Source organism: Lonchura striata, chromosome 6, assembly GCF_050655825.1.
Source record: "Lonchura striata isolate lonStrDom1 chromosome 6, ASM5065582v1, whole genome shotgun sequence".
NCBI lineage: Eukaryota > Metazoa > Chordata > Aves > Passeriformes > Estrildidae > Lonchura > Lonchura striata.
Window position 1 is genome coordinate 27,501,565 of NC_140708.1, and position 27,982 is coordinate 27,529,546.

At 58.6% G+C, this 27,982-nt stretch overlaps 1 protein-coding gene across 6 annotated transcripts; it reads left to right on the plus strand.

Moving 5' to 3' along the window:
* Positions 1-2,289: 2,289 nt before the first annotated feature.
* Positions 2,290-27,028, plus strand: LDB1 (LIM domain binding 1). 6 transcript variants are annotated; one of them, XM_021536384.3, is made up of 11 exons: positions 2,290-2,448; positions 21,769-21,871; positions 22,452-22,496; positions 22,719-22,794; positions 23,011-23,113; positions 23,317-23,489; positions 23,730-23,852; positions 24,024-24,107; positions 24,409-24,532; positions 24,976-25,124; positions 25,481-27,028. In XM_021536384.3, exons 1-11 carry the CDS (start codon positions 2,424-2,426, stop codon positions 25,709-25,711), a joined length of 1,236 nt encoding a protein of 411 aa, XP_021392059.1. In that variant the 5' UTR covers positions 2,290-2,423; the 3' UTR covers positions 25,712-27,028. The 6 variants fall into 6 exon arrangements, with proteins under 6 accessions (XP_021392059.1, XP_021392060.1, XP_085438805.1 ...); XM_021536385.3 differs by having other exon boundaries at positions 24,976-25,118; XM_085582679.1 differs by lacking the exon at positions 2,290-2,448 and adding an exon at positions 4,275-4,404.
* The last annotated feature ends 954 nt before the right edge of the window (positions 27,029-27,982 follow it).

A 27,982-nucleotide genomic window follows, 5' to 3' on the forward strand; every position in this document is an offset into this window, starting at 1 on the left:
CTGCTCCCCTCCACCTCCTTATCCAAGGAGCCCATAGCACATCCCACCAGCACTTGTGTCTGGCCAAAATGCTGTCTGAGGAGCAGGCAGGCTGCTGTGTCCTTCTCCAGGGCTATGGATCCATGTGTGAGTGCTGCAGAGCACACCTGTTGCAATGGGCAAATGTGAGCACACTGCTGGGCTGTGGGGGATTTTGCTGGATGTAACTGGCTCCTCAGGCCAGCACCTGCTTCTAGCACAGCAGAGGAAGCTGGGGAGACTGGGCAAGTGCTCCAGGTTCTCTGCAGCCCAGGTACGGTTAAGGAACAAGTCACTTTTGAAAAGTCAGTGTTTTCATCCATTGGCCTGACGAGAAGCTGTCCATAACCTAGCACCCAGAGACCTGCTGACAGTGATGTGGAGCAATGTTCTCCTTGGAGCCCTGCAGCTTTCCTTATCCTGCTCCACACCCTCCTTTCCTGTCATGTCCTCTCCCCTGGGCACATCCAGGGCATGCAGTGACCTGCCTAATCCCTCTGACCCTGTGTTTAGCAGGACTCTGTGGCACAACAAGGCTGATCTCTGACAGAGCAAGTCTAGCCTGGTGTGCATCCTGTAAAGTGGAACCATATTCCTTGCACATAGGGTCCCTGGAGTGTCACCATAGGGAATCCCACCTGCAGGTATCTCCCTCCCCCAGTACAATCCCCAGCAGGGATGCACTCCTGGCACAGGGCCACACCAGGCATTCCTGCTGGTTTACAAGAAAAACAAACAACAGCCAGAAAGGAAAATGCGCATTCTACATCCCTGGCTCCCCTCCCTTCCCTCTCTGTGTTGTGACCATTCCCTGGCCAGGCACAGCCAGATGCTGCTCAGGGCCATCCAGTTTCAGCCTGGGCAGCACCCAGGGTGGGCAACTTGCTCAGGGCTAATAGGCACAGCGTGAAAAGGAGAGCTCAAAAACCCGTCTGATGCTTAACGGACATCTCCACTCAGTAAAGAGGAATGTGAGTCCCAACCAGGCAGGAGCAAATGGGCTGGAGTTGGCCCTTCAGAGAAAAGAGGGCTTTGGCTCCCTGGGGCAGTTTGCTCAGCCCAGGACACTGCTGCTCCCACCATGGGGCTGCATCTTGGCAAGGCACTACAGGGACAGTGCTTGCCTTTGCAGACTGGGCTCTGGCCCTACAGCTGGTGTGCAGGAGCAGAGCTGCGTGGGGCTGGGCCAGCATCCCTGATGAGATCCTCTAGGGTGGGTGTCCCCCAGAGAGACCCTGTCCATATGGCACTCTGCTCCTTCTGCCCTGGCATCTCTCTGGCCCCCAGCCTCACCGGGATGCTGCCACATCTCTGCAGAACGCGTGCAGCACAGACCAGAGCAGCTCCCAGCCTCCTGTCTAGCAGCCTCTGCCATCGCGCTCAAGGCACGGCAATCGCCGGTCACACTCTCCCTGGTTGTGCAAAGCGCTGCTGCGAACCCTCTTCCTTTCTGCCCTCTGGCCCTCTCTGGCCCCTTTCCTCCCACCTAAAACCTCCACAGTGCCGTGTGTTCCCCGTGCCCCGGGGCTGGGAGACTGGCCAGGTCCCAAAAGGCACCAGCCTTCAGCAGGTTCCTCCATGCGGAACGGCCGCGGCCGCTCTGCTCGTCCCCACGGCCTCCCGGGGGAGCCCCCACAGCTGCCCTAGACACCCGGGGCTCAGCGGCCGACCGGGCGTGGGTCCCTGAGCACTCGTCCCTCCAGCTGAGTCTCTCTCAGGCCCGGGGAAGAGCAGCCCCGGCCGCGGGGGAGGACGGAAGCGTCAGCCCCCGGGAACCCCCGCGGCCCTGAGAACCCTCACCCACCACGGGGGTCTGGGGAGAGCGCTGCCCCTGCAGCTGCTGCGCTGCAAAGCCCAGGGGGAAGGGCCGAGAGTCTCCTCAGAGCGGAGGGGGGACGCTTGGTCCTTCCCGTCACGCCGTCCCTCGCGGACTGCCCCGTCTCACACCGGGATCCCCGCGCCCCTCACGGCCAGCGGGAACCGAGGGGAGGGGGGGGCGCGCGCGTGCGAGCGCGGCGGCGGCAGCTGCGGCGAGCCGGGGGGAGCGCGCACGCACGCAGCACGCACGCGCTCGCGGCGGGGGGGGAGAACGGGACGCCCCGCGCACGCGCAGAGGCGCCCCCACCCGCCCGCCGCCGGCGCAGCCGCCCCCGCCCCCGCTCCCGCTCCACCGCCGCGGCCCCCGCCCCGAGCGCCCCGAGCGCCCCCGCCGCCGCCGCCGCCGCCGCCGCTGCTGCTGCTGCTGCTGCCGCCGCTCCGCCGATTCGCGGCGCGCCCGCCCGCCCGCCGCTGCCCGCGGCGCTACCCGCCGTCCGCCGCGCCGGAGCCCCCGGCGCGCCGCCCATGCGAGACCCCCGTGGCCCGGGCAGCGCGCAGCGACCCCCGGCCGGGCCAGGCATGTGAAGATGTCAGTGGGCTGTGCATGCCCTGGTGAGTGGTGCGGGGCGGGGGCTGCCCCTTGGGCTGGGGTCCCCGCGGCATCGGGGCTGGGTGGGGAGCTGGGGGCCACCTACGGGGTGGGGGCCCCACTGGTGTCGGGGTCCGGCTGTGGGGCTGGAGTCCTCATTGCATTGATGTTGCTGTCCTGCTTTGGGGCTGAGATCTCCAGCTACGGGACTGGGGTCTCCATGGCCTTGGTGTCTCCGTGGCATTAATGATGGGGTCTCTTAAGGCATTGGTGGTGGAGTCCAGCTATGGGGATCGGTTCTCCAGGGTACTGGTCTCTGGGACTGCATGGCATTGGTGCTGGGATCTGGCTATGGGGCTGAAGTCTTCACGGTGTTGGTGCTGGGGTCTCCATGGCATTGATGCTGGCATCTGGCATTGGTGCCGGAGTCTCGGTGGTATTGGTGCTGGGGTTTGGTTATGGGGCTGAGTTCCTGGGGCATGGCTGCTGGGAGCTGAATACAACACAGGTGGCTTTCAGTGTAGCTGCTGAGGTTTGGGCATGGTGCTGGTGCTGGGGATAAGCTATGGGTGTCAGCAAGGTGTGGGAACTGGAGTCCTAGTCACTGTGGTGTGGCTATTGGGTCCAACCATGAGTGTGAGGTCTCCATGGTATGGACTGTTGGAATCTAGCTGAAGGGCTGGAGTCCCTAGAGCATGGACGCTTGTGTCTGACTGGGTGCTGGGATGTGGTTGTGAGGCTAGGACTCCACGGCATGGGTGCTGGAATTCCTATGGCGTGGATGCTGAGATGTGTTGGACAAAGAGATGAGGGACTCAAGAGCACATGGGTGCTGGTACCAGCCTGGAACTGGGACCCCCACAGGCAGAGTGCTGCAGGGGCATTGGGTAGGCATGCAGGTGGCACTGTGAAGAGTGACTCCGAAGTGCCTCTGTGGCCAGAGCAATAGGTCTGTGGGGTGCTACAGCTCCCTGTGTGGGTGTGAGGCACAGTGTCCCTGCAGAGGCTTGGCAATGGATGCTGTATGGCCCCCCGCCATGGCCATTGTGGGGTGTCTGCTGGAGAGCTTGTTCCTAATTCTGGATCCTGCGGGCTAGCAAGGTGGCAGGACTACATAGGAGGTGTGATGAGTTGGTGAGGTCTCAGCACCTGGGAGGGTGCTGCCGCAGGGATACTTGTCTGCACGCCTGGGCTTGGGGGCAGGTTTGGGGCAGCTGGTCTGGCTGCACTGCTTGCGGCCGCGCAGAATGTTGCCGTGCCAGAAGCAAGGCAGGGCAGGGGTCTCAGAGGGTTGCTGGAACCCTGTCCAGCACCAGCTCCCCGTGGTGCTGGCCAGCAGATGGGAGCCAAGTTTGGGGGGCCCTGGGGAGAGGGTTTTGCCATTTCCCTGGGCATCTGTCACATGGGGTCCCTGTGGGGGGACAGCAGGGACGCTCCTCAGCCCAGTTCCCGTGGCAGCATCGCTGTGGTCCCGAGAGAGCCTCCTGCCAGGCCAGAACCCCATGCTGGGGGGCTGCTGGAGGCAGCGAGGCACTGTGACAGCACACGGTCCCTGTGCCTCCCCCGGAGCCGCCTCTGCCGAGGGGTTTGCATCTGTATAACCGGGGTGGGGAAGGGGTGCCCCTGCAAGGCGGCCCCCGGCCCCTGCGCTGCCTGCGCCTCGCCGCCGTGTTTCTATGAAGGCAGGCGGCCCCTTCCCCCATCCTCCTCCTCCTCCTCCTCCTCCTCCATCTCCCACTGGAAGCTGCCAGAGCGCTGCTTCCTCAAGCAGAAAGTCACGTGAACCTCCCTGCGAGCCAGGCCGAGCAGCCACAGCACCCGCCCCGCAGGCACCCGCACCGGGGGCACCGCGCCCCCCGGCACCCCAGCCTTGGCGGGGTCCCGCCTCGCTGGGGCGAGGCCGTGTGACCCAGCGCTGGGGCCCCATCCTATTCCCCGGGAGCTGGCCGCACGCCACTGGGAATGTCATCGGCATGTTGGTGGGTGCCAAGAGGGGGGTCGTCCCTCGGTGCGGGGATGGGGAGCTGTGGGGTCACCCCTCACCTGGGAGTATCCCTGTGGATGGCTTCATGTGTTGTGTCCCCCCCACGCCGCCCCTGCCCGTCGCCCCAGGGCAGGGAGGACACGAAGCTGCTGTGCAGTGTTGCCGTGCAATGTGCGTGTGCCCCCCGCATCTTCCCCCGCTCCCCCGCTGGGGCTGGGTGGCACATCGAGAGCCTGCGCCCCCTCCCCCTTCCCCTCCCCTCCCCGGACTGTTTATCGGAATATAGAAAAAACAAGCTCTGCCGCTGGCCTCCCGCCAGCCAGAAACATTTAATGAGCCGCTCTGCCCAGGCTGCTCTTCAGGGCTGCATTAACTTGGAGGAGTTTCCTGCTTGGGAGCTGCTGCCGAGGGGGTTTTGGCTGCTCCCCTTCCAAGTTGTGCCCTCCCAGAGGAAAGATGTACTCCTTGCCATCCCTGGGGATGCATCCTGTCCCACTGCAGCTCTTCTTGCACCTCTCCAGAGATGTTTCCCTGCTCCTTTCTTCTGAGAGCTTTGGAACAGGGAGGCTGCCCAGCTGGGAGCCTGATGCACAGCTGGGAGCCTGATGCACTCTTGTGCCCGAGGATGGTGAGGAGCTGCTGGGGCTAGTGGAGGCCTGAGGGAGGTTTTACTCCCCACCTCAGATATGGAGAGGTGAGAAGTAAGAGTGTAATGGGCTCAGAGGAGGTGGCAGTGGCTGGGGCAGCAGTTGTCTGGTGCTGGTGCTAGTGGTGCTGTGCCCAGGGCTGCTTGGAGCAGGGCCGGCAGACAGGTCTTGGCATCCAGACCCCAGCAGGGCCCTGACCCCTGGGGGCAGCTCTCACTCTCCCAGCATGCTCTGCACTTTCTTCCTTAATTATTTTTATTATTATCATTGTTTTTCCCCCTGTAGTGATGGTGTCAGTGCAGAGGGGGAGGAGGGGAGCAAAGCAGAGTGGAGCTGTTCTCCCTCCCTGCGGGTCTGGCTCCAGCTTCATGGCAGGGAAGCAACTTTCCCAAGGTCAGCACCTTCCCTGGGACACCTTGCAGAGAACTAGCTTGTGCACCCCTCTGGCAGGAGGGAGAGCTTCCCAAGCCACATGCTTTGGGTCCCGGGATGGACATGTCCAGCCAGGGCACGGCCCATTGCCGTATCCCTCCCTTCTGCCGAGCTGGCGCCGTGCATCCCCCACTGTCACGAGGCCGAGCTGTGCCACATGCCTTCTGTGACAGATGCGCTGGGAAAGGGATGGCAGCGAGCGGGCTGAGTGCCGCGGCGGGGGGGGCACGCAGCCCTGACCTGTGTGGGCTCTGGCTCCCAAACACCCCCAGGGGTGCCTGGCACCTTGGGGTGCCCCTGGGCCTGTTGGGGAAGAGGGGAGCAGTAGGGGCCCCAAGGCCTCATTGTGCGTATTGGTGTGCTCTAGTCCAGGCTTTCTTCATGTGACCAGTGATGTTTGGATGAAACATGTTAATTGCCCTGTGCCCCTCAGCAGCGAAGTGCCTGACACTAGGATACCCTGTGTGCTGCGTTGCCTGCCCACTTCTGGCATGCTGTGGCAAAGTCGTGATGGGTTGTGGCTGTGTGGTGCTCAGTGAGGGGATTCCTCAGGGGTCTTGTTGGTATGATGCACCATCACAGAGCTCCTTGGAGCCAGTGTGAGCTCACCCAGGATTTGCCTGGAGAATCCTGCATGGGCTAGTGCCACATCAATGCCACCGGGTTCAGCACTGTGTATTTGCACTGGGCCCCAAGTTTATTCCAGGAATGTTGTTACCTGCTCAACACAAACTGCTGTGAAAGCTGTTCCCTGGGGAGTGAGGGCATGCCCCTGGGGGATGGGACCTCCAGGGCAGGGAGGTACCCTTGTGGCCAGGAATGCACTGTGTGCCCCCAGGCAGGGCAGGAGCTGAAGCAGCTCAATTATCCCCTGCCCATCCCTTTGTGTCAGATCACTCGATTTCATGCCACCCTCTCCTCCCCCACTCTGCTCTGAGATTCTCCCGCCATATCTGTGTTGCTAGAACATGCGAGGCGTGGAACTGCAGGCGTGGAACTGCGTGGTGTGCCAGGAGCATGCTGGGACACTCGGGAGCATGGTGCCCATGCACAACAACTGTTGGTGTGTCCTGGTGCCCCAGCTGCACTGTCAGCAAGAGCCCGCAGCTCTGTGCAGGGGACACTGAGCCCTGGGGCTGCCGTTGTGCACGGTGTGGGTGCACCCCACGGCCTGGGCAGCAGTGGGCGTGGGGACGGCTCCCGGGTGGTGGGGTGCAGGCAGGATGGGGCTGGGTGACCGTTATCAGCTGCCCGCAGGCTGCGGCTGTGGTTTCCTGCTGGTGCCGGGGGGAGGGTGCTGGGGAGCAGGCAAGGCTGCCAGGGGGCTGCTGGGCCCCACCTGGAGCAGCGATGGTGGCAGTAGTCTGTCCGTCTCCCAGGGTCTTTGCTGGGCAGAGCTGGGGTGGCTGCAGCAGGGGTGATGCTTGGCAGGTTTTGGGAGGTTCACTGCTGCGTGCTCATGGGAGTGTGGGAAAGGCTGTGCACCGTTGTTGGATGTCCCTTTTGAGCACGGGTGCTGGTGGAACTCAGGAGTCTCCAAAGCTGTCAGACGAGCCTCCCAGTGCAGCTCACCCCCTTCTCTCCTGGGCAGGTCATGGATGGGAATGAACGTTAAACCCGAGACATAATCTCCGCTGTGGCAGGCGCTGGCCTCTGTCCAGCCCTGACCCGCCCTGCCCACAGGGCCACTGATAACACTCTGCCTGCACCCCTCTATTGCCACTTCCTTTGGGGGGCCCTGTGGGATGTAGCTCCAGCCCCCCTTTGCAGGGTGTCTCTCTGCCCCGGCTTTGTGGAATTCACAGTCAGGTAGCAGAGGTTACCCTGCACCAAGGTAACAGTGCCTGTGCCCCACAATGCCCCCATGGTTGAGAGGGTGGCACACAGTGGGTGGGAGGGCCCCTGCTTTCTGCAGCCTCAGGCCCTCTACTGCACACCAAGGGACAGGTGTTGTGTATGCAGCCAGGTTTCTGCAGTACAGCCCAGGTGGCTGTACATAGTTCTTGCAGCCCAAGCCAGGCTGGGACATTGGTGGTGTTGGCTGGACCATTCTACAGCAGCCAATTGCACCAACCTCTGCTCTGCTATGTGCATTCTCCTCCAACCACGGTCTTGTACACCCTGGGGGTCTCCCTTACAGGACAGAGCCCCTGCCTGCTGTGAGGATGGTGGGTGCCAGCTTTTGCCTACACCAGTTCCTGCCTCCATACTAGGAGCCCATGGCAACTCGTGGCATTGCAGGCATGCAACTCTGCTGGGCATGGGGCAGGTCCAGGCACCCCGACCTGCCTGCTTCAACTGGCCCGGGGTGAGCCCAGGGCAGCTGCGGGCAGGGGCAGGCAGGAGCATGGCAGCAGGAGCTCTCTCCCTGCTGGGGATGGCAACGTGGAGCTGCTGGAGGAACCTGATGTGGTGCGGCGTTGCATGGAGTTGGGAATGGGGGTGCTGCCTGGGTATGGAGAGTGCCAGGCTGCCAAAAGTCCTTGTGGAGGGGCATTTCCCTGCTGAGGCTGGGGAGATGTCGTTATGCTCCTCCCAGCTTGGTGCCCCTGCCAAATCCTTTGGGCAGCCACGGCATGCCGAGTGGCCCTGCCTGCTGCCAGCGCGTGCGCAGCAGGAGGCTCGGACGGTGCCAGGGTTCCCCCCCAGAACCCCAGGCTGCCCTCGAGTGGCATAGATGGGCCTCTGTGTCAATCCCTATAGGAACTGGACCTGGAGCCGTGGGAGCTGCCATCACCATCCCACCGTGGCTGTGTCCCTGCTTGGCCTAGCTGGTGGGGAGGAGGCAGCTGCTAACAGGAAGGACACGCATGTTAGCAACAAAAACACGGCAGTGAGAGGAAGCAGAAGCAATGCATTATTGATGGAGCTATTTGATGCTGCTATATTCGGAGAGCTGCTCCAGAGTGTTCAGCAACACTGTGTGGGGGGGTGGCAGAGGGTGGGCTCAGCTGGTGGAGTTACCTGCTTCAAGTCAACCATGTACAGCCATGGCCCTGTAAGATGTCCCTTACCTTCTCCCAGGGGAGCTTCTAGTGTGGGAGGGCACAGTGACATGTGGGTACCAGGAGAGATGGCAGCCTTAGTAGGTGGGGATTTGGTGGGTGGCAGCTCCTGGTTATGTACATCTCTTATGGATGCCAAGGATCCTCCGTGGCTTGAGAGACAAGAGTGGAGGGAATGCAGGGGAAACAGTGGGCCAGGCACCAGGGTGCTCTCTGACCAGGGCTGAGTTCCTGTAGTTACAGGGCTGGGTGTTGAGGATTCTGCTTTGATTGTCTTTGAAGCAGCAGTGCCTGTCCCTTGGAAGGTAGATGGTCTTCCTGGGGGACAGACGTCAGGCACAGGATGCTGGGGCTGTGCAGCCATGCTGCACATCACCCCCTCCCTGCTGTGGGTTCCCAGGCCTGAGAGGGGCTGTAAAACGAACCATTCTTGTAACATGAGAGAATCCACCTGGAGGCTTTGGAAGAGCCTTAAAACCCTGCAGCTCTGGCAGGCTGGCCCTAGGGCTTCTGCAGGGGAACTGGAGCTCACTGCTGTGGGTGGTCATCCTGGGGCTGAGGTCTTGCAGGACATGCATTGCGACATCTCAGGGACAACACAGGAACACTGTGGGGCATTTCTCTGGTGCTGGTGCCATGGGGAAACCCCATTCTAGCAGGATGTGTTAAAGCTTGCTTGTGGACTGCACCTTCCCCTTGGAGCCTGTGGGCAGCCCAGCGGTGATGAGATTGACCTACGACACCAGAACAAGGCGTGATGTGAGGGTGGACACCCCATATGAACCTCATGCACTCTGGGGTTCTGCACCCTGCTGTTACCTTTCTCCCCATCCTATTGCTTTGGAGAGGATAGGCACCAATGCATGCACTTGGTTGCTGCTTGTCCACTGCTCACATATTCAGATTGATTCCTCTGTCCTATGCAGGATGCTCAAGATGTGGCCCTGTAACTTCTCATCCTGCTCTGGCAGCTTTTCCCCAGCCCCTTGGCTTTATTTCTGCCTGTGGGTGTCTGGAAGTGGTTCTGGTTTTGAAGGGTTAATCCCAGGAGCCCCCAGGATCTGCTGCCTGCCTGGCATGACTCACCGTGTAGTTTCCAGCCTCCCCCAAACCTCCTCTGGAGAGATGGATCTGTGGCTTCCCTAGCCAAAAATGGGGGCCCCTCCTGCTCCAGAACTCCCTTTTTATCTGGTCATGCATAGCTTTAGGGAGGAGAGAAGCCCCTCCTTGAGAAACTGGGAAACAAAGCATATTTCTGTTTGAAGGATGGTAGGATTTGAGGGATTGGCTCTTGTGTTCTGGAAAGGGGGGGCTCCAGTATGCATGCTGTGCTGCAGGCTGCATCTGCATACGTGCAACGGTGCCCAGGTCTGGCTGCTGTTTGGACAAGTCCATGAGGTTTGGAAGTGCCAGACCAGTCCATCTTCCAGTGCAGGCTGTGCTGTTTGCAGAGCTAGCAGATTTTTATTATTATTTTTTATGTAAGCGCGTGTCCGCGTCCTTGCACTACGCCTGCGCTTGCCAGGGCCCCGGCCGGGTGTCAGTGTGAGCATGCCCTGCCTCCTGGCCTGCTCGCCTGGGATCCCTCAGACACACTCTGCAGGCACACCAAGCCATAGCCACAGGGATCAGAGAGACCTGGACATCCCTTGGCTACGCTGGTCCCCATCAGGTTCTTCCCATCCGTTTGCCTGGGATGTATCCTGTGCTCGTTCCTGCTCCTGAGCTGCTGCCAGCTCCTGGGCTCAGACCTGTACCGGGTGTTGGATCAGGGCTGGACTTTGGGGAGACCAGGCGGGCATGGGGCCCTTGCTAGGGGGAGAGTGGAGGCTGTGATCTGGGGGATGTAGTGCCCTACCACAAAAACTGGGTAGCCCTCTGCTCCCCTCACAGTGTGGGCACGAGCACTTTGTGAGGAAGGGGCTCTCCCACACCGTTGCTGCCACACACGCTTCCCAGCTGCATCCCAACCCTTCTGCTCTCCATCCAGCATCTATTTAATTATTAACTCAGCTATAACCATAAACAGCTGGGGCTGCTGCAGCCACGTGGACCAGTCCAGCGCTGTCGTCAGAGCTGAGCAGGGACACGTGAGCAGTCCCGGAGGGCTGCTGAGCCCCGGGATAAATTGCTCCAGGCATGTTTGCTGTGGATGCACTGGGCCGGGCCACGGGGGCCTGGGGATGAATGGGGGCTGCTTTCTTATCCCCTGGCCATGGCACTGGTGCCAAGAGTCTCTAATATGGGGACAAAATGCCCCTTTTTTCACAGTTTTGCAGTAGCAGTGTGGTTGTGCCATGTGTGTCTTTGTGCCTTGGAGTGGGAATGGGGTCCAGGTAGACTGTATTTAATGGCAGTCTTGGCCAGGAGGGCTGTGCCACCCTGTAGCTGTCACCAGCATTGCAGCCAGTACTTTTTTTGGCCTAATGATGGTGGGGGTCAGCATACTGCAGCTCCATTTCACCCAGTGCCACAAGATTTGGGCTGGCAGGAGGACAAGGCAGTAAAGGGCCAGCATGCTGGGGCACTCACAGCATCCCTGTGCCCAGTTATCAAGTCATGGCTACCTCCAGCTTCATGTGCCTTTCACAGAGGAGGATGTCACAGAGGTCTTTAGGTTTACAGTGAGTTTTTATCTCTGTAAATCTAGGGTTTACAAAGAATTTTGGTATATTTAGCTATGTGGCTGTGGAAAATGATACTTCAGGGTGGTCTGCAAGAGGAAGGGGGAATTATGATGGTGCGATGTGGAGCAGGACAGGGTTGGAGCCTTGCTCAGCTGATGAGGGACAGGAGTAAGAGGATGCTGCCTCTTACTCTTCAGTACTGGTCTGAGACAGCAACATGCCTGGGGATCAGGGGGCTGCCCCCAGTCTTCAAGTGCAAGGGCTTTGGGGGTACACAAGCACAGAGCGGAGGAAACCCCCAAGAACTCGTGGATGAGGTTTTAAACCCACCATGTCTGCTCTGTTGGGTGGAGGGGGGGTGCGGGAAAGCAAGTGTGCTTGGCAGGATCCAACTGGTTGTTCCTGCATTACCCCAAGGCTCGGGGAGGGGATGAGGTGCGCGCCTGGCCCTGCAAGCAGGGGGATGTGGGAGGGTGTGCGTGCCCCAGGCATGGGTGCACACCCAGCCGGGGCTGTGCCGGGAGGCCTTTGGGAAGGCATGCAAGTGCACGCCAGCCCATCGCAGCGTGAACACCAGCCCTTGTGTGTAGGGTGAGCTGTAGCAGCACACGTGTGTGTGTGTGTGTGTGTGTGTGTGTGTGTGTGTGTGCGTGTGTGTGTGCTGAGGCCATGGGCTTGCCGGCTGGGCTGGCAGCAGAAGTCTGTGCCAGGCTGACTTGCCAGGGCAGGAGCTGCAAGAGGCAGATATGGGGCAGAAGGGGAATGGGAAACATGGAAATTTTTTTTATAATGGAAATTTTCATAATGGAGTTTTTTGTAAAATCTTCTAACTGGAAGAGGTTGCAGTTTTATCAGGGAAAGGAGACCCTGGGAGTATGATGACAATTGCAAATGGGAACATTTTGTTTCTCATCTCCCCCTCCCAAACAAACTGCTTGTATTTTTCTTTTCTCGTCTGAAACTGGGGGAAAGGGAAACAAGTTTCAAAAAGAAAAACAAAAAATCCTGAAAAAACTTCAGACACCCCGAAACCAAGCTAGGGAAAAGGTCTATTTTTATTCAAACTTTCGCGGTAGGGAAGGAACCCTTGCCCTTGCCGGTGCCGAGCTCCTCGGCGGGACACGGCTCCCTCATCCCCATCCCGGGGAGTGCCTGTACCGGCGCGGGGCCGGGGGGCCAGCTCTCCGGGGACCCCCTTTCGGGCGTGAGCCCGGGCCCGTGGGCCCCCGGGCGGCGCGGGGCGGCGGAGCCGGTGCGGGGGGAGCGGGCCCCGCCGCCGCCGCCGCCGCCGCAGCCATTGTGGTCCCGGCCGCGGCGCAGACAAAGGAAGCGCCCCCGCCCCGCCCCGCGCCCCGCCCGCCCCGCCCCGCGGCGGCCCCGCGCCGCCCGCCCGCCGCCGCCGCGCCGCCGCCGGACCCCCGCCCGCCGCCGCGCCGTGAGTCACCCCGCCCCCCCGCGCCCCCTTCCCCCCCGCGCAAGTTTCCCGGTCCCCCCCGCCCCGGTGGCGGCCCCGCTCGGGCGGCGGAGGTGAGGGCCGGGGTCCCGCCTGCGCCGCCCCCGCGTCTGCGAAGTTGTGCGCGGCCGCACCGCGCCGCCGCTCCCCACCGGGGCCCCGTACGGCCCGGGGTCCCCGCGGCAGCCCCCTAGCCGCTCTCTGTTCCCCCGGCACGGCTCTCCCTGTCCCCAGCTCCCCTCTCCCTCCTCGGCTTCCCTCTCCATCCTTACCCAGTTCTCCTGTCCCTCATCCCTCCCCAGCTGCTCAGTGCATCCTTGGCCCCTCAGCTCGTTCCCTCCCCTCCAGCTCTCTTGTCTGTCCTCTCCCTCCCTGCCTATGGTGTTCCTCCCTTCCCCTGGCTCCCCTTTCTTTCCACCATCTATTGGCTTTTGGAGAGTCACCCCCAGCCTGGTGGGGTGCTGCCAGCAGCCCCCATGCCCTGCTGTGCCCTGCTCCATCCCAGTCCGTAGCTCCCTTTGTTCTTCTTCGGGTTCTTTTCCCTGCCGAAGCCCCTTGACAGCTGCCCCACACCCTCCTGGTCCCCCTGCCTGTGCTGTCACCGGGTTTATGGGGACATTGCCCGGCTCTTGGGGCTGCTCACCTGCTGCACCTCACTGCTTGCTGCAACTTCATCCTTGCTCACAGCTCAGAGGGTCCCACCAGCCTCCCACGGGTGCAAAGGGAAAAAAAGATCAAAGGGGTGCAAACACATGAGGGCTGCACATCTTTCAAAAGCTGCCTTGCTGGGTGACCAAACACAGGGGGCCATGGGCACAGGGAGCTCATTCTCCGTGGCAGACAAAGCACTGGCTTGACCTGGGACAGCCAGAAGTGGGGACCAAGCTGAGGGTGAGCACAGCATCCTCAGGAGTGGGGAAGACCCAGCAGCTCCAGTTTAGGAGTCAGCATGAATGCCAGAGCTGAGGAGGGGTGTCTTAGCTTGGTGGGTGTTTTCCTGGAGCCCCTTTGGCAGAGCCTGCTGTAGTAGGCTGCCCTAATCTCGGGTGTCTGGCCTACTAGTCCCTGCCAGCCCGCCTGCTCGGGATGCGTGATAAGCACTAGTGGGGCTCCCTTGGTTTGGGTAGCCCCCAATCCCATCCCTGCAGCCTCAGCTGGCAGGAACCTGCTGAGCCACTGCCATCCCTAGCCAAAGCCAGTGCCGCAGCAGGAGCCAAAACCAGAGGTGTCAGCCACTCTCAGGGTGAGGTGTGAGCAAAGGGTTCCAAGGCTGTGGGGTCTAACAGGGAGTCACCTTCTGGGGGCACACAGTGTGCACTTACCCCACACTGCAAACCGTCACCTGCTTTCTTCTCACCAGGAGGGTCTGAGCCTGCTCGAGGCTGGGCCAGGCAGGTGTGAGAACAAGCACCCTGTCCCAGGGTCTTCCCAGTTGTTCTCCACGTGCTTTCCATAGCACCTTGTCTGAGCAGCTTTGCAGCGACTCCTCCAGTGCTGATCAGGTATCTATCGGTTCTTACTGCTACTGTTGCAAGTGTGGGTAAATATCAGTGTCCTTGTTCCTTTAAAGCCTTAGGTTCTGGAGTGTTCTCATTGTGGGGGAATTAAGGTTTTCACTGAAATAGAACTGAATATGGTTTTTCCACTCCTGATGCTGTAGAAATATCAGCGATCTGAGCACCACTTAAAGACTGAGTAGTGCTGAGCAGGATGATATAAAGTTGTGTTGCCTCAAAGTGGAAAACTTGTGATCCAAGGGAAATACGCTGGTGCTGGAAGGTTTGGTGACACGAAGGTTTTGATACTGTTTGGTGACTTTTCCCCTCACCAGGAGCAGGTCACAATCCATGTAAAATAGGAAAAGGACAGTGAAAAGCCACAGAAGTTCAGTTGAAGCAAAGGTACCCTAGGCTGGGGACCTGGAGCCACTTTCAGCTTTTCAGAGAGCAGCAATAGCTGGAGGGCCTGAGCTTGCCCAGCTCCTCAGGATGTGGGAGCAGAGGATGATATGGACCGGTCCAGCCCCAGGACTCCATTCCTGTTTCATGGTTGGCAGGGTGGCAGTAGTGCTTGGCCCAGAGTGGTCTCTCTCAGTGTGCCCTCTTTCATGTGCTTGCAGCTCTGCACTGGCATGATTTGACATCTGCATTAACAATACGAACCTGAGGTCCTATGTGGTGGTGGCAGAACAGGATAGCACTTCTCCTGGCCCTCTCCCTTGGAAACCTCTCATTCTCTGAGTGATCTGGAGGACAGAGTGCTCCTGCTGTTGTTTGCTCTGTGTGTGTGTTTGTGGGTTGTCACGCTTGCCGCATGAGGTTTGCTGCCCCGTGGGTTGCTGTTGTCGGGTTGAGTTGTAACCAGGGATGCTGGGGTAAGAGGGTTTCCCTGGGGCTGGGTTCCTCATGCCTTCAGGAGCACTAGGCAGGTGTGCTTGACCATACCATGTCCTTTTGCTTCCTGTAGTTTTGGCCCCATCATGCACTGGTTGTCCAAAGAGCTGGCACCAGTGGCAGCATGTGCTGCCTGTGCAGAGGTGCGAGTCCAACAACCACTGCATTTGCTCTGTCCCCAGTGCTGCCGGCAGCCTGCGTGTCCCTCGTTCAGCCACTTCCATATTGCCTTTTAACCAAGTACTGAGAAGAGAGAAGTTCTGCTTGAGCAGGAGGGCAGAGCCTTGCCCTGGCAGCTCGAAGAAGCAATGGAGGTGCTTTGTAAGCTGCACTGAGTAGGTTCCCGCCATGCTCGCACTGTCCCTCCTCTCCACGGGCATCTGTGAGCGGTCCGGTCCCTGTGGCAGGCGCTGCACTCCAGCCTCATGGTTTCCCCCCGGGCGCACGCTGCCCCAGCGAGGCCAGCTGGATCCTCGCCGCGGGAGTTATCCAGCTTTTATCCCCCCTCCGGAGCGGGCGTCTGGCCGGCTGCCAGGGCTGCGGGGCTCCACCTAGGAGGCAACATGGAGCAAGGCGGCCGGCGGCGGCGGGGCCGCCTCTCTGGAGACTACGCGTCCCAGCGTGCAGCTCTCGGCGCCGGGGAGCGGCGGGGAGCGAGGGGAGCGTTGCATCCCGGGATGGCAAATCTCCATGCGCCACGTGGGGCTGACAGCCTCCTGCGCCCCGAGGCAGGGCGCTGGGCTCCGCTGTGCCTCCCCTCCTCTCAGTCTAAGGACAGACCTCAGCCTCTTGCTGTCGCTGCCCTGCGCTGTGGCTCTCGGCTCCGACTCTCCCGGGCAGGTCTTGTCCCTGTGGAGGGCTGCCCTGAGCAACAAGCCCACAATACCATGCAGAGCTGTGTAGTTTTGTTTCACCATGTGCGTGGCAGGCAAGCATCTGTGAGCAGGGATGTTGGCTTCATGTTCTGCAGGGCCATTGGTATGGTTAGCTGTAACTGAATTTTCTCTGTGTTGCCACAGAGCCTAGAAAACCTTTGATGATGAAAATCCCAGTTTGTCAGGAGGCTTTTATGCTAGGTAAGCTGACAGGGTTTTTTTCCCAGCCCCACGGTTCCCACACGACATTGTTCGTTTGTTTGCCAGTGCTGCACGGATGCGTGCTGCAGGAGGGATGTGAGCCTGGTTGCTGCAGGGTGGCAGGGCCCCAGAGTGAATGGGTTTGGGAGAGAGGGAAAGTGTCTGAAAATTTGAAAGGTGCATTTCCGAGGCTGAAAGCAACAGCGTTTGATTACGGATCATCTTTGAGACAGTGAACTGAAAGGAGTAATTAGGGACAGTGGGATATTTCCCTGAGAGTTGCAGGAAATGACTGCCTCATGGTAAGTTGATAGTAGTGGAGCTGAAACTGGGTTATCTATGGGATTGCATCTGGGGCTTGCAGCCGCGGACGTGATTCAATTTTCTGGCTGTTTTGCAATTGGCAGGGTGTGCTTTTCTCCCTTTTTTCCTCCTGAAGAATTCCCCATCTACATGTCTGAATCATCTAAGGAAGAAAATGGGAAAGGGGAGACTCCTGCTGTCCCTAGGTACTGGAGGGCAGTGCAATTCCTTGGGGCCCCAGCTGAATGTCCAGCTCCAGAGGATGCCTTCCTGGGAAACTCTGGACCCTGGCAGAGCTGGGCCTGTGGGCATTACGCTGAGCCCTGACCTGCAAATCCACATCCCAGCCAGGTTCTCCTCACCTGATGCTTTCAGATGGCACTGCTTTGCATCCTACATCAAGATTGTCACTTTGTAATAATTAGCTGCAGGTAATTATCCTGTCTCTGGCTGTCCCCCTAAACTTGTGACCCAATCTGCAGAGAAGAGCACCCTTGGGTTCAGATGCTTTGTGTGCTGCTGTGGAGGACTTTTGCACTAATATTACAGGATGTGACCTGGGGCTGGGACACCATGCATGTGGTGTGGTGTGGGCAGGGAGGCAGCTTGTGGTCCACATAAGCTCTGTGCAGCTTGGGAAAAGTGAGAGAGTAATCCCTGCATGCAGCTGGATTGCATGCAGTGGTGATGCAGGTTTTGCCTTCTGACAGGTCAGGACCAGGCAGTGTCCTGGTTGGGGTCAGCCTCTGGATGTCACTGAGTCCGTGGCACATGGTCTCCTCCAAAAGTTGTACCTCGTCTTCCCTGGAGAGCCCAGTCTCATGGGAGCTTCTGCTTCACCAGTTGTGCATCTTTAAAGCAAACGGGCTTTCTGCAAATTGATATTGCCACTGATAATGTCTCAGGCCGTGTCTTGGTGGGTTCCACCTGGGCTCCTGTGGGCCTAACAACAGCATCAGGGTTTGCAACTGGCCTCTCCGAATCCCCTCTATTCCAAAGAAAAGGAGAAAGAAGAGGTGAAGGCAGACTTGTGGGGGCAGACCATGGTCTGCTCCATGTGCCTCTGCCTGTCCCAGTCACTCTGAATACTCTGTGTTTGCCTCCCAGCCCTGCCAACTTCCTGGACACCAGGCACTGTCACTGGGCAAAACCACGTGAATTATTTGAGACGCTGCCCTGCACCCAGTCCCAGATAGCACCCTCATGCCAGTGGTACTGGCCTGGGAAGATGTATTTCTTTGTGCTATCAGTGCACCTACACCCCATCGAGGCAGCCCTACGAAACAATGCCACTATTTACACTTTAAAGCCTCATTAGGCAGCCAGGAAACAGGCATGGAGCATTCCGGGAAGCTCCGGCTGCCTTTAGCGAAGGCTGGCCTCTTTTCTTCCCGGGCTGCTGGGAGGAGCAGGACACTCTCCGGCTGAGCTGTAACCCTGCGGCCCCTTTCAAGCCCCACTTCTTCATTTTTTTTCATAATTTATGTTTTTAGCCTCTGCCTTGTTGGTGAGCTTTGCTGGTTACACAGAGAGCACACTGGCTGCCCAGACAGGGATGGCTCCTGTCTGGTAGCGGGGCACCAATTCCTGCCAGCAGCCACAGGTATAGGAGGAACAAGAGGATGCTGCTTTGCCTTTGTCCATCAAAGAGCAGTACTTTGCTATTTGATGATGAACTGAAGTTATGGGAGTTCAGGCAGGGCTTTTCTCCCTGCTTTCCATGTCCCCTGCCCAGGCAGGCCACTCCATGGTGCTGGTCTTGGCTCACAGTACCCTGCTATCTCCTGGCTGTGTTGGCTCTGTGAGGTGTCCACGTTTCTTTTGGTGCCTTGGGAAATTTGATGTTCCTCAGCTCTGTGAACTTGGCTGGGATGTGAATAATTCCTGTTCCAGCAAACCCACCAGAGAGCGCACCAGAAGAGCTTTCCTCATAGGGCTGATAGTTCACAAGCAGGAACAGCAAAGGAGAAGGCACGTGGAGGGTTGGGCAGTGCTGGGCTGTACATGAGTCACGGGCAGAGCACCTGCTTTCTGTTCCCTGGGCAGTCACCCACCTGGGCCTGTTTACTTGCCCACGCTTTTGCGGCAGGTCTGTGGACCTGGCCTCGGCTGAGGATGCTGAGCTGTGAGATCCCTTCCTGGGGTTCCCTTCTCCCACGCCTCCACGCTGAAGAGGAGCCATGGAGCCACCCACCTGGCCACAAGCACTGCGCTGTTTGCCCAGACCTGCCTGGGCTGGTAGATCAGCAGCTGCAGCGTCAGCCTGGTTTTTTCTCTTGCTGAATGTTTTTGTGTCTCTGAGCCAGCACCTTTGAGCGGTCACAGGAAGCATCTCATGTTGCCTTGTGTTCCACAGGGGCATTGCATGCTCAGCCACCAAGCAGCATCCCTGTTTGCACGAAGCCTGCCTACATCACCTGTCCTGTGCTCAAAGCAGGAGGCAGAGCAGGAGTGTGCAGAGAGAGTAGCTAGGGCCAGGCACTTGGGATGGGCCACATCCTGCGTGTCAGTGTCACTGCACCTGGCTGGACAGGGCTTGCAGGCAGCTGGGGCAGTATGAAGAAAAGAGGTGGTGATGGAGGGATGTCACAGACCAGGCATCATGACCTATGTGTGAGTAAAAGTTATTGTTTCTGCTGCTGTAAAGTAATTGTGTTACTTCATGTAATGTGTGCAGTGTGTCTACAGTGAATGCAGTATTTGGACAGCTTGTATCAAATCCTGAGGCTATAGTTAGTGTTACTTCAAACCACTGCATCCAGTGACATATTTTACGCTGCATTAAAAATAATACTTAGGGTGCCAGTCTTGCTGGCATAACAGGCTTCTCTCCACTCCTCTAGATCCTGACACAGGTCACTCAGAGCTCCAAAAGCAGGGCGTCTCCATATAAACCTGCTGGGAAAGCCCCAGGATGGAAGTGGAGCCTTGGGTAGAAGTGATGGCCTGGCTCATCTGCTGTCCCACCTCCAGCAGCAAGGAGCTAGGGAAGAGCATGAGAAGCACAAAGGATGGAGAGTGATATGTCTCCCTGGTCTCACCACCCCAGGAGATCTCCCTACATCCTGAAAAACAAGATGGGGACTGAGGACAGCGAGAAGCCTTGGGAATTTAGTCTTCCTATGTCTCATCAGTGAATAAAAACAGAATTGAAGGATGAGACCTGCTGGGTCTGCTTTTTTTCTGCCCCTCAGGACATGATGACCAGCAGTGCTTCAGCCACTGCTGTCTCTGCCTAATGAAATAGTTTGTTTTCAACAGAAGTTTGGGAGTTTTGAGAAGTTTCCTATGTGCTGAACATGCTTCAGTGTCATGTTGTATAACAACAGAATGGAGGAAATAGAAATGCTGTGTTTCTAGTACAGTTTGGGCTGAATTGTCTGTTAGGCACAAGTTGATGTGGATAAAGCAGAAAGCAAAAACCCCTCTGCAGCAGCAACTGACTAGCACCAAACTCCCTATTAAAACTTGTTTTATCTATGAAAACATTCAGTAAGAGCAAGGGGCTGACACTGTTAGTAGCCATATGAGAAATTGTGCCATGTCCCACTTATCCTCACCGCAGGCGGGCAGGAGTGGGAACGGTGAGCCACAGCTGAGTGGCTGGGCTGGCTTCAGCCCCACAGGACTGGAGATCCTGCTGAATGCTGGAGAGGAGCTGGGTTCAGCTGCTGTGGGGAAATGTGATGAAAAGGCTCCAAGAAAATCAAGAAGTAAAACACTTACTTCCCCCGTTGCAAGTTGGATTTAATGCTTGGGAGGTGACCCCTTCTATTTTTGACCAGCCCTTGCTCAGCAGTGTGTGCAATCCCTGTGACTGCTGACTTAGGGTCCCAGATGGCTTGGCAGTGGTGAAGGTGATGCTTTGGTTATTCACCTCTGTTGGCTAATGAGCTCTTTTTTGCAACATGCTGGACATCTTGGGTCCCTGAGCTGATGGCACTGCTTTTCATTACTCATGTTTCTTACTCCTGTCTTGTATCCATCGTGGTCAAGCTGCTGCTCCAATCCTGCCCCTGCACCCTTCTGCACAGCGTCGCCGTGGAGTGGAACCTAGAGGGGCAGTGGCACGTCTGGCGCCTGCTGGGTTTGCTTTCTGCAGTACCGGGTGGCAATCCTGGCGGTTGGTGGGCGTTGGGAAGTGCCCGTCCCGGGGCTGTGTGCGGGCGGGCAGCCGACGGGGATCCCGCCTTGGCCCCGGCTGCAGCGGCAGCCCGGCACGGCCGGCTCCGGGGGAGACGTGTCTGTGCGCGGCGGGGCCGGCTGAGCCGGTGCAGCCGGAGCTGCCTGGCAGCTCGCCCGCTGCTGCGCCCCATCCAGGTCAGCCCGTCTGCCCGCCTGCCTGCCGGCAGGGAGGGAGCCGCGTGCCTCAGCAGCATCCTGGCGCAGCGTGCCGGGTCCTGCCGGCCGCGGGGTGCGGGAGCGCTGCTGGCAGCCGCTGCTCCCGGGAACCTGCCCTTGTGGTGGGAGCGGGCTGGTGAGCGTGGGAGCCCCTTGCTGCTCCTAAGGAACCTGGATGGGGCTGGCTCTGCCTGGCAAACCTAATGGCTTCTATTCTGGGGCCCCAGGTTGTTTTCAGGACGTGTGCTGGTTTCACACAGTATGTGCTCCATTGCAGACCCCATCACACCCCATACCCATCTATGGGCTCTTTGTCCTTTGCCCTGGTGCTGTGGTGGGCAGTGAGGCTTTGGGGTGGTTTGATCACAGCTGGGGGCTGGTGTGTGGGATCTCTCTGTCCGTCTGGATCCGGGTGGCCACTGGCCTGCCTGAGCAGCAGATGGTGGCTGCCTGGGGACCCGCTATCCATCCCTCTGGGCAATTATTCACCCGTCACCATGACGATAGAAAGGTCAGCAAAAAGATCCTGTGTGATTCCAGGGTCGGTCAGTGGGATTAGGAGCAGTGTGGGAGGGAGGGCTAGGGCCCAGCCAGCTCCTCTTCAGGCTCACCAGCTGGACTGTCCCCCTCGGGCACATCCTCAGAGCCCAGCTAGCTGAGAACTGACAAACTTTGGGTACCAATGAGAAACCCTTGGGATGCGGTTGGGCCCCTCTGGCTGCTGATCCTGAGAGTTCAGCCTTGACCCTGTGAGTTCCATCCTGCACAGAGGAGGCCTGGACCTGTATGTGGGATGAAACAAGTAGTCTGACATCAGAGGGGAAGAAGAGGAGGGATGGGGCTGTGCTGATGGAGGTTTGACTGGTGCATCCTTATGCCTCCTCCTCCTCCTCCTCCTCCTCCTCCTCCTCCTCCTCCTCCTCCTCCTCCTCCTCCTCCTCCTCCTCCTCCTCCTCCTCCTCCTCCTCCTCCTCCTCCTCCTCCTCCTCCTCCTCTTCCTCCTCCTCCTTGCAGCAGCAGCAGCAGCATATCTCTCCTCACAGGGTGCCCGTGACTGACCCATGTCCCCTCTCTCTCTCCAGGCTGTTCCTCTAAGTCGTTCAAGCTGTACTCGCCAAAGGAGCCCCCGAACGGCAACGCCTTCCCTCCCTTCCACCCAGGCACCATGCTGGATCGAGATGTGGGGTGAGCTGGGGTCCAGGGAGGGCTCTGCAATGTCAAGGACACTCTGCAGTTTGCACCCCAGGGTCTCTGTGTTATGCTTCCCAGAAGCAAATAGAGGCTGCAGTGCATGGAGTTCAGTTAGCACAAGAGCAAAGAGGGAATTGGAGCAGGCACAGTGTTAGTGGGTAGAGAATAAGTGATATTTGGAGTGAAGGAAGCCTCCAGGTCCTGACCTCTGTCAGGCCTTTGCTTGACCAAGCCCCTGGGATGACAAGGAGACCTCCCAGCTCCTGCCAAAACAGCCCCTTCTTCAGTGCCTGGCACCAGTCACTGCTGCAGAGGAGCTGGATATGTCCCCAAGGAGCACTTGGCTAGGTCTCAGGAGTGGAGGAGCCAATGATGTGGGATCAGAGCCCAGTTTTGGGCTACAGCTCGCCCCATGAGGCTATCAAATATTGGCAGCCAGAGTATAGTCTGCACTGTGGGGAGTCACTCAGCTCCAGTGAGCCTGACTGCCTGCTGTAGCCAGGGAAGTAGGAGCTGTGTTGAGCAGGGAGAACCCTGCTAGCACTGATGTGCCTTCATTTCTTTTCACTGCTAGACCTACTCCTATGTACCCACCGACGTACCTGGAGCCTGGAATCGGGTAAGCATGGGGGGCTGGTGTGAACCCTGCCTGGGGGGAGCTGGTGCCTCTGGTGGGGGCGCCACATCAGGGCCAGCATGCTGGCTGGCTGGGGCTTTTGGGAGGATTGCTCAGACTCTGCCAGCCCTGGAGTGGCTGTATGTGTTCCCCCTGTGGGCTCAGGACCCCTCCACACCCTGTGGCTGCCTTCCCCTCTGATGGCTTGCTGTGCTCTCTGGGCAGGAGGCACACGCCGTACGGGAACCAGACCGACTACAGGATATTTGAACTCAACAAGCGGCTGCAGAACTGGACAGAGGTAGGCACTTGGGAGGGTGAGGGTTGGCCAGGGCCATATTTTGGTAGTGGGGGCCCTCACCACCTTCTCCCACATGTGGCTGTGGGACAGGGCTTATCACCCCCATCTCCGAGCGCAGTCTTCTGTGGGTTGAGCACATGGCTGCTGTGCCTGGCAGCCAGTGTCTGTCTGTCTCTCTCTCCTCCCCATAACGTAGCATCTTTCTGCCATTCCCAGGAATGTGACAATCTGTGGTGGGATGCCTTCACCACAGAGTTTTTTGAGGATGATGCCATGTTAACAATCACTTTCTGCTTGGAGGATGGACCAAAGAGATACAGTGAGTACCAGCTTGAGCCCTCCTTCCTAAGGGCGTTGCCCTTCAGCAGGAGTCAGTTGTGTGCTATGGGGGATGTGGGTAGGGTGTCAGAGCTCAGCTGTTTCCATCCAGAAGGTACGGGGGGACCGTCATCATGTACATTCCACGGAACATCTGGATTAGCTGGGTTTACTGACCTTATTTTCCTCTTTCTCCTGCTGCAGCGATTGGCCGGACTCTGATTCCCCGTTACTTCCGCAGCATCTTTGAAGGGGGAGCCACAGAGCTGTACTACGTGCTCAAGCACCCCAAGGAATCCTTCCACAACAACTTTGTCTCGCTGGACTGTGACCAGTGCACCATGGTCACCCAGCACGGCAAGCCCATGTTCACCCAGGTACTGCCTGCACCCGCAGCTTCTGCTGCCCCTCCTGCCTTGGTTTTTTGTGCCCTCTTGCTGGCTACAGTCCCACGGGGCTGTGCATTTTGGGCTTGTGGTTATGGCTTCTGCTGAGACTTGTGAGAGGCAGAGGCAAGCCACTATGAGTGTGTTCCAGTGTGCAGCAGTGGGTTCCCAGGGGATCTGGGCTGGGGAAAGCTGGGGCAGCCTGTGCCTGACTCTGCCCTTCCTGCCCAGGTGTGTGTGGAGGGGCGGCTCTACCTGGAGTTCATGTTTGATGACATGATGAGGATAAAAACGTGGCATTTCAGCATCCGCCAGCATCGAGAACTTATTCCCCGCAGCATCCTTGCCATGCATGTGAGTACAGCTCCAGGAGCTCCCCTGGACATGAACAACACAGGGCTGCTGAGCTCCTCAGGGTGCTGTGCAGGTGGGGGACCTCAACCCAGTCATGCATCACAGGCCAGGGCATGGGAGGGCTGTTCCCAGCCTGGATGCAGCTGAGCCTTCTGTCCCTCTCACTCCTAGGCACAGGATCCCCAGATGCTGGACCAGTTATCCAAGAACATCACGCGCTGTGGGCTCTCAAACTCCACACTCAACTACCTCCGAGTAAGTGTAGAGTGAGAAGAGGAGGGTTGCAGCTCTGCCATGTCTTGTGCTCTCAGCTGCCTGATGCCTGTTTGGCCGGGGGTTTGGGTAGGCTGCAAGGCTGGCTTTGTGAAAGGGATCTTGTAGTAGGGGTGAGGTGTAGAGAGCTATGGGGCAGTGGATCTGCCAAATCCCACAAATTCACAGCATGGCTTGGGTAGTTGCAGCACAGACGCCTGCCTGTAGAGGTGTTAGGGTTATGGGGTCTCCATTTTGCTGGGTCTCAGAGCATTGCAGTCTAACCCAGAGTTTGTTCTTGCAGCTCTGTGTAATCCTAGAACCAATGCAGGAGCTCATGTCACGGCACAAGACCTACAGCCTCAGTCCCCGAGACTGCCTCAAGACTTGCCTCTTCCAGAAGTGGCAGCGGATGGTCGCTCCACCCGGTGAGTCTCACACTGCCTGCTTTGCTGCCTGGGGTCTCTGGGACTGCCTGCTCAGGCCCTGCCCTCGGTGCAGGCTTCTCCCAGCCCCAGAGCTGTTCTTAGCTTTGTTTTATAAGGCTGGGGGTGGTGAACCAGGCATTTGGCTTCTTTCTATGCTGGTCTGCCTTCCCAGTGGAGCACAGCAGGGCTGCAGGCAGCCAGTGCTCCCTGCCTCGAGGCTGCCAGCTGCTTGCAGAAAGCAAAGCAGGGATGGAAATGTTCCTGCCCCCTCACCTGTCCTCTGGTCTGGGAGACAGCAAAGCTGTGGAGGTGAGGAGGGTGATGATACAGCCTGAAGGGGGGGAATGTGTTCCTTGAAGAAGTAGGGTTTGCATAAAAGGGCCTGTAGGGGCACCGGCTTCCTCTTATGGTGACTGACCATGTATGTCTCTATCCTTCACCAGCCGAGCCAGCACGGCAGCAGCCCAGCAAGCGCCGGAAAAGGAAGATGTCCGGGGGCAGCACCATGAGCTCTGGTGGGGGAAACACCAACAACAGCAACAGCAAGAAGAAGAGCCCAGCCAGCACCTTTGCCCTGTCCAGTCAGGTACCTGTAAGCATCCCGTTTCCATTCTCTCTTCCTGCCCTGGGATGGAGGGGAGGATTCTCTGCCCCTGGGAGCTGCTAGGGGGAGACCCCCAGAGACTACCTATCTGAGCCACACCAGTTCTGCCCATGTGATGGGGAAAAGAAGGAGGGCGTGTCCCAGCTGGCTTCCCTGAGTCTCTTTGCTCTCCTTCAAGGGAGTGAGGATGTGTTTGCCCCACTCAGTGCCCAGTCTCAGGTTCTGCAGTGGAGATGAGGAAGTGGCCCTACAGCTGGGGAAAGGGGCTGTGCTGATGAGAGGGGGATCTAGTGGCCCAGGCTCCCCCCACCTCGATTATGTTTCGGGACCGTCTCCCCTTTCAGGATGTGATGGTGGTAGGCGAGCCCACGCTGATGGGGGGGGAGTTTGGGGACGAGGACGAGCGCCTCATCACCCGGCTGGAGAACACGCAGTTTGACGCCGCCAACGGCATCGACGATGAGGACAGCTTCAACAACTCGCCGGCGCTGGGGGCCAACAGCCCCTGGAACAGCAAACCGCCCTCCAGCCAGGAGAGCAAGTCAGAGAACCCCACGTCGCAGGCGTCGCAGTAACGGCCCCCCGCCGCCCCGTGGACTCAGTCCCAACCAATCTACCTGTACATTTGCAACGGAGAGTGACTGGGAAGCGGCGAGGTACCGGGGGCGGATCAGCGCCACGTGAATGATGGGGTGCACGGCCCGGGGTGCGTTCCAGGCAGGCAGCCCCCAGCCGTCACCCCCGCCGCCTCCCCGCACCCCCACGCCTGCCTCCCTGACGGACCCCAGGGCAGGGGTGGGTTTCCGGGGCTGTAGCTTCATTATTCCCCCTTCGCTCTTCTTTTTTGCTTCTTGCCCAGAGAGCTTCTCATCCCTGTCCCAACATGCCCAACCCCTCCCTGCCGAGCGAGGGGGAATTAGTGGGGAGGTGTTGGCAGCAGCTGGCGTTACCAGATGCCATGTGTTGGGGTCTGGCACAGTGCAGAGACCCTCCTCCTCCCTGGGCCCTATGGCTGGTGTTTGCTGAGCAGCCACTTGCAGTGGGGTTGCACATCCCCAGTCCAACGAGTCCAACGTGGGGCTGGTTGGGAGGGGCAGTGATGGAAAGCCTTCCCTGTACCTCGGGCTCTGCCACGGAGTTTCCTCCTGCCAGGGTCAGATTCTTCAGTGCTGGGATGGTGTTGAGGATAGGGCCCCGTCGCATTTTCCCACTCTCCTGCACCTTCCCCTTCCCCTCGCTCCCCAGAGCGAGAGCGCAGCACAGCCATGGGGGGACTCTTGTATATAGGAAGTGCGTGGTGGGGGCTGGGGGGGCACGGAGGACCCGCAGCTCTGCTGGAGCAGCCGGTGCCCTTGTTCCCTGCCTGCAGCCCCTGTGTTTCCCTCCACTCTGCGTGAGTCTGCCTGGGGCCCCTTTGCAACCCCTGGCTCCTGGTACCTCCTACTTTTGTCTTTTTTTAAGAAAAAAAAAATAATATTATTAAATTGTAAGTTTAAAAAAGAGAAAGAAAAAAAAAATGGGAAAATATCCCTCAGCTCCCTTACCCATTCCCCCCTCCTGTCCTGAACCCTTTCACCCTGTCCTGACTTTTGTACAGGCTTCTTCTCTTGGAAGTCTCATTTTATATCCAGTTCGGAGAGCTTCAGACCAAGGAGAGACTTTGCAGACTTCCTTTCTAATCCCTCCAGAGGCTGGGGGTGGGCCAGCCCCCCGCCTTTCTTCTCAATGTAAATCTTGTGTGCTGTTGTCCCCGCTCCCCCCTCGGGTTCGTGTACCTCGTGCTTGTACATTTCCGCGCTGTAGACAGTGTGTACGATACTGTTCTTTCAATGTGTTATCACTAGAGCAGGTGCCTCCATTGATGTTAGGGGAAATTATGAGAAAAATAATAATTTTTGGGTTTTTTTTTTTGGTTTAAAAAAAAAAAAAAAAAAAGAGAAAAAAAATAATCCCTTCCAAGGCTTTTTCCAAGAAGATGGGAGGTGCTGGGGGAGGGTGTTTGTGCTAACTAACCAGTTCACCCCAGCAGCCTTGGAGTGGGGTTTTGGGGGAAGATGGGAGTCTGGGCTGCCTGTGGGAACCCCCTGGCATGCCCCACGGTGGGGTTGCAGCAAGTGCTGCTGTGGGAGGGGACTGCCCTAGTGGGGGTATAAGTGTGTGTAAGAGTGTGTGTGAGAGGTTTGTGTGTCTGTCTGCGTGCGTAAGGGAGCCTGGGGCAGGCAGAGCAGCCCTGAAGTTTGGGGGAGTGAGGGGTGCACTCCATTCTCTCCATCAGACACCCCCCAGTTCCCTGCTGGGGATCCCACAGTCTCTGTCCAACTGCCCCAGCGTGGGGCTGGCAGGTGTCACTGAGGGCCTGCCTGTGCCCAGGGACTCTGGCTGCTGCAGGAGTGCTACTGGCACCCCATGCTTTGCCCACTCCTGGGTGAGACTGCAGGAGATTGCTGAGATGGAGTGAGGGACACCCTGTGTGTCCTCTCCTTCTGCTGTGCCTGTGGTTGTGAGTCAGGCCTGGTCTGATCTCAAGCTGAATACCCCTGGAGAGATGCCTGTGTTGGCTCCGGGGCTGCTCCATGGGCAGGCCGGAGCTGCAGGGCTTGGCCCCTCAGACCCCCAGGCACGGGGGTCCCCACAGCCCTTTTGCAGGCAGAGGTGGGATCCCAGTGTGGCGGGGAGGGGGGCTCTGTGTCACAATTAAGGTACGATTCTCCATGCCATGCTGCACGGCTGCTGTGTGGAGGGTGCAGAGCCCTCGCTGCCATGGGCACACTGTAATGCCTTTTTGTTTCTTTTTTTTCTTTTTTTTTCTTTTTTTTTTTCCTTCCTTCCTTCCTCCCCTCCATAGT